The sequence below is a fragment of the Larimichthys crocea genome, chromosome XXI (genome assembly GCF_000972845.2).
Source record: "Larimichthys crocea isolate SSNF chromosome XXI, L_crocea_2.0, whole genome shotgun sequence".
NCBI classification, from domain to species: Eukaryota; Metazoa; Chordata; class Actinopteri; family Sciaenidae; genus Larimichthys; species Larimichthys crocea.
In genome coordinates this window covers 14446787-14451848 of record NC_040031.1, presented here as the reverse complement: position 1 = coordinate 14451848, position 5062 = coordinate 14446787, and the positions used below count along the sequence as shown (strand labels likewise).

At 39.0% G+C, this 5062-nt stretch overlaps 1 protein-coding gene across 1 annotated transcript; it reads left to right on the top strand.

Moving 5' to 3' along the window:
- Positions 1-4133, top strand: lmo2 (LIM domain only 2 (rhombotin-like 1)). Its single transcript, XM_010757258.3, has 3 exons — positions 1-567; positions 1653-1868; positions 3011-4133. Exons 1-3 carry the CDS (start codon positions 527-529, stop codon positions 3234-3236), a joined length of 483 nt encoding a protein of 160 aa, XP_010755560.2. The 5' UTR covers positions 1-526; the 3' UTR covers positions 3237-4133.
- Positions 4134-5062: the final 929 nt, after the last annotated feature.

Genomic DNA, 5062 nt, shown 5'->3' with positions numbered 1-5062 from the left:
TCGTGAGCAGGAAGAGGGAAACGAAAGCAGCAGAGAGACCGAGGGGGGCCCGACGTATTTAAACACGATGCCGCTGCTGCCGCTGCCGCACAATAACGGTGAGCGCGGCTTCACACGGAGGAGCGCGTCCAAACACGCACGGACACGCAGATCCACGCATGTAACCATTTGATCGGGATTGATGGTGTTTTAAAGAGCGCACAGTCAGTCAAAGTCGCTGCAGGATGGTGAAATATACTCGAGATGACATGGAAGTGTCACGGCGGGTTATTGCCTCAGGAAATGATGACAGTGTCCTCCATCGTCGCTTAGCTGCTTAGAGGGGGAATTTCTTGTCTTGCGGCCATTTCCACAGGATTTACCCACCGATTAACTAAACACGCAAACAGCTTAAATTGGGGTGTAACTGTGGCTCGGAGGCTGTGGGAGCAGGTGCTGCGCGTATTGGCTTCAGGCAGCCGCACATGTAAGCACTGAGCCGGCTGTGAAATCAAACCTGGATCAGACTGGACATCATATTTTAGATATGACATCCACTATAGAGAGGAAGACGCTGGAAGCCAATGAGTAAGTATGTTGGGTATAAACTGAGAATAATATTGTTTGTGATATGAAATAATAATAATACTTCAAGAACGCGTCATCATTATGACAGCCACATAGTTTGGCTGTCATAATACACGTGCCATCTATCTGCAGATGGCTGATAGCATGAGGTCAGGAGTCTCCTGTTGTTAGGCAAGAAAAAATAATCAAGTTCATGTCCCAGAACAGATTGTTATGTGTGTGTTAGAGGGGGGTAAAAAAAAGAGCTTTTGGCAAGAAAAAGTTCATCGTTTCACAGAACAAGTGAAGCGTCCTAAAGGTAAGATATATAAGTTATAAAATGACATACTATATGATGCCTTCCTCAGTGGGTCAGTCATTACAAACTCCAAACATTATACAAATTTATTTCATATCCGGTTGGGCTGGATTTAATTTGTCAAGCTGAATTTGGGGGTAATGTCAGGGGCCTGTAAAACATGCAGAATATTTACATTTGATGAATGGTGCAGCCTCAAAAACATTTAGTTCCCTTTGGGTTTGAATACTAACCTTCAAAGAAGAGTTGGATACAGAACATATAAGCTATGATCCCATCAGACAGTGTGGAATAAAATGATTTTAACAACTGTAAAGCTTCTTAAGGGGGAAGAAAAGGGGAACACATCAATTTTAAGGGGTTCAATTTGGATTAACAATCCAATCCATCCAATGGACAGGTGGACAGCACCAAACTGTATTTGCACAAGTAACTCAAGATGGACAGATTAAAATCAGTAGACTAACGTCTGGTAGTGCAAGATTATTTTTGAAAGCCTTATGCGCTATTATTTTGAAAATTATTTAATTATTAAATTAGTTGAAAATAGAAAATAAATCTGCAAATATTTTGAACAACCATTTAATTTTTAATTATTGTTTTCAAGCATAAATACCCAAACTTTGCTAGTTTCTGCCTCTCAGTGAGTTTGTTCCTTCTGTTTAGTAAGACAGAAAATCTTTGGGTTTGGAAATGCAACGAGTCAAATGCCAAACGATTCATTGAGAGATTGAGAAACCACATATTTGTTGCAGCCCTATAATGACGAGTTATCTGTCTTGCCTAGGGAGCCGGTGGATGAGGTCCTGCAGATGCCACCGTCTCTGCTGACGTGCGGTGGGTGTCAGCAGAGCATCGGGGACAGATTCTTCCTAAAGGCCATTGAGCAGTACTGGCATGAGGACTGCCTGAGCTGTGACCTGTGTGGTTGTCGGCTTGGGGAGGTGGGCCGCCGGCTCTACTACAAGCTGGGAAGGAAATTATGTCGGAGAGACTACCTCAGGTTTGTCATGACATCATGATTTAATCAAGCACTTTGTTGATTTGTGCTGGTTAACAGTAAAGTGTCATAAGAGAGTCAGAGTTATTAAAAGAATAAGTCTGATGATATTCTATATTCTGTCATCATAATTAATAAAAAGACATGTCCCTACACTATGATAAACATGGGCACTTAACGGTTCAGTGTGTTGGATTGGCATCTAGCTGTGAGGTTGCAGATGGCAACCAACTGACTCCCCATTTTAACCTTCCAAGCATGTGGGAGATACAGTGACTCATAAAAAACGCAAAAGGCCCTATCTGGCACCAGCGTTTAGTTTGTGGCAGACATGGCAGACTTAGAGGAAGTAACAATTCTTATTAGGTAATGTACACTAATAAAAACATAGTTATAAAGATTATACATTATTTCTGCCAATAGATCAAAATGTTACACATTGGACCTTTAAGTTTACTTTGCTTCAATCCCACATAGACTGTTTTTGTGGTGGAAATAATTGTGTTCATCCATAGCTGAAAATAGTCCAGAACAACTAAGATTAATAATAATGTTTACTAAAAATTACAGTGCCCAGCTGATTTAGGTAATTATTATTACTTATTATTTAAATGATAAACTGGATATTCCTATTTAAACGCTTTACATCTTCAGTAGTAATCAGCTTGTGGCTGAGTGCAATATGATATATGATATGATGTGATATATGGAATATGACAAGTCTTATCTTTAGCAGCAGTGTTGGACACACTTAAAATGTCACACAAAATTTTGACAAACTTTTTCACGTTTGTTGATTCATTATTAAATGTGCATTTTTAACCGTTTGTCTCTTTTCTCATTTCTACTGGACACTTTTGATCTCTTACTCTGCAGAAAAGTGTAAAGGCAGATGAGTAGTGGCAATTCAGAGTAACAAGTGATGCAAGACTTGATTCATTGAGCACATGTTTTTTTTATGAAGCAGGGACAGGCTGAATTGGCCAAAGCAGGAAACTGACCCAGTGATGCTGAAAGAGCTACTTTTACCTAATTTCTATGGGTTTTGGAAGTTGTGCAAGTCCAGTGCAGAGACATTATGCATGTCCTGCATTGTTTTCCATCTTCCACGTAGTATTATGTTGATATTTTTTTCATGCTCTCAGGCTTTTCGGCCAGGACGGTCTCTGTGCTTCCTGTGAGAAGAGGATTCGAGCATTTGAGATGACGATGCGCGTGCGGGACAAGGTCTACCATCTGGAGTGCTTCAAGTGTGCTGCCTGCCAGAAGCACTTCTGCGTGGGTGACCGCTACCTGCTCATCAACTCAGACATTGTGTGCGAGCAGGACATCTTTGAGTGGACCAAAATCAACAATAACAACATGGTTTAGGAGTGTCAGCCTGTGTGGCTTCAAATGAAAGGAACAGACTTTTTTTAGAGCGTGCAGGTTTTATCATGCACCTGACATTCATATGGATTCATTTGAACACAAAAGGAAAGGCAACATCTCTGCGATGCTCCCTGCTGGGGACTAATGAAGACCACCAGCAACAACACGAAGCTTTTCATCTAAAGCTTTATCCTTAAATGCAAAAAAATACTTAAAACACTGAAAATAAATAAAGATGCAATAATAGTCGTTTGTTATACAACACTGGGATTTTAGAATTTTAGCAATGAACAAAAACAAAAAGTCTTTTCTGTAGTCAAACATTGTTTCATCAGCTCAGTCTGGTCTGAAATCTTCAGTAATATTTCAGTATATTTTATGGGTATGAGTTTTCTGGGAAGAACAATGTAATTTGGTAATAATTATAGCGAAGGCTTCCATTTAAACCCAGGTAAATATATTCATATTAAGCCTGCCTGCGGACAAATTTCACATTTGCATGTTCAGCTTACCTGCTGCACTGACCGAAAGAGTTGAACAGTGTCTCTATTATCAACATGAAATGTATGAAATGACTTTGTTTTCTCCAGGGAAACCTACCTAGGAAATTGGTTTGGAAATTACAGACCCGTAAAATAAATTATTACCAGACTTTGATGTTATAAATGGAATACAGTGTCTATTTTGGAAAGTCAATGATTGTACTGTATTGCCAGGTTAACCTGCTGGCGCCCTCTAGTGATCTAGGGAAACCAATGCAATACTAATTTTACTCACTATGGAGATGTTTCCAGTGTTTCTTTTGTAACTGTTACAACTCTCTGGACATGCAGCCAAGACTTTTTGAATATTTACTTGTCGATTTATGAAATAAATTACAATTGAGAGAAACATTGATAATCTGTGAGTGAATGTCTTTCCTGGGAGTTACAAAGAAACCTGAAAGAATAAATTACAAAAGCCACAAACACACAAATTGTGTCCCAGATCCATACGTCCATGCATGAATCTGATCCGGTCAGTACTTGTTTTTAGTATGTGTCAGTGCACATACTGAAACAACACAGATTTTTGAATTGTTAAGGGACAGTAATCTAATGTAATGTAATGTTTCTTACAACTGTAGTGTGGATGGTGGTAAACAGCTCCAGCAAACCCTGAAGAAAAAAACAAAAACTAAACTAAAAATACTACTTAATATCTGGAAAAACATTTCAATGTCTCTTTTTGAAATTGAATTGGCAGTTGTATTGAAAAATGATTGCCTTTGTACGGCGCATGTAGGTATGAAATCAAGTGTGTTTATTTTTTGTACACTAACTGGAGAATATATATACTACAATATGCATACAATAAACTATAAAGATTAGCACATAGTATAAAATTATGGTGGTGTGTGTTTAATAGAATAACAGTGCATCCTTGTGGTGAAGTCCTCACATTGGGGTATTTTTTCAATCTGATGAGTGGCGCTCTATTCTTTATACCTCTTTTAACCACAAGAGGTCACTAAAAGGTTTATAAATTCCAGCTGTCCAATGAGTAACCCCTCAAGGTATCAGGCATATATATTGTTTGCCAGGTGGGCTAGGAGGGCTGCTGATATATTATCCTGTTAATTATTGCAAATCTATTATGGGATTAAGTATTTTCTTACAGTAAACTCTGGCAGAAAATGAATTCTAAAGAGAGAAACAGAAGAAATTGGTGTTAATTAAATCATGATGTTTTTGGGGCTGTCTCCGGCTTTTCTACTTGCTGTCTCTCTTCAAAGCCGGTGCCCTTCACAGTGCTTCTGCTCTCTTCATGTCTGCCAGCTGTCAGCT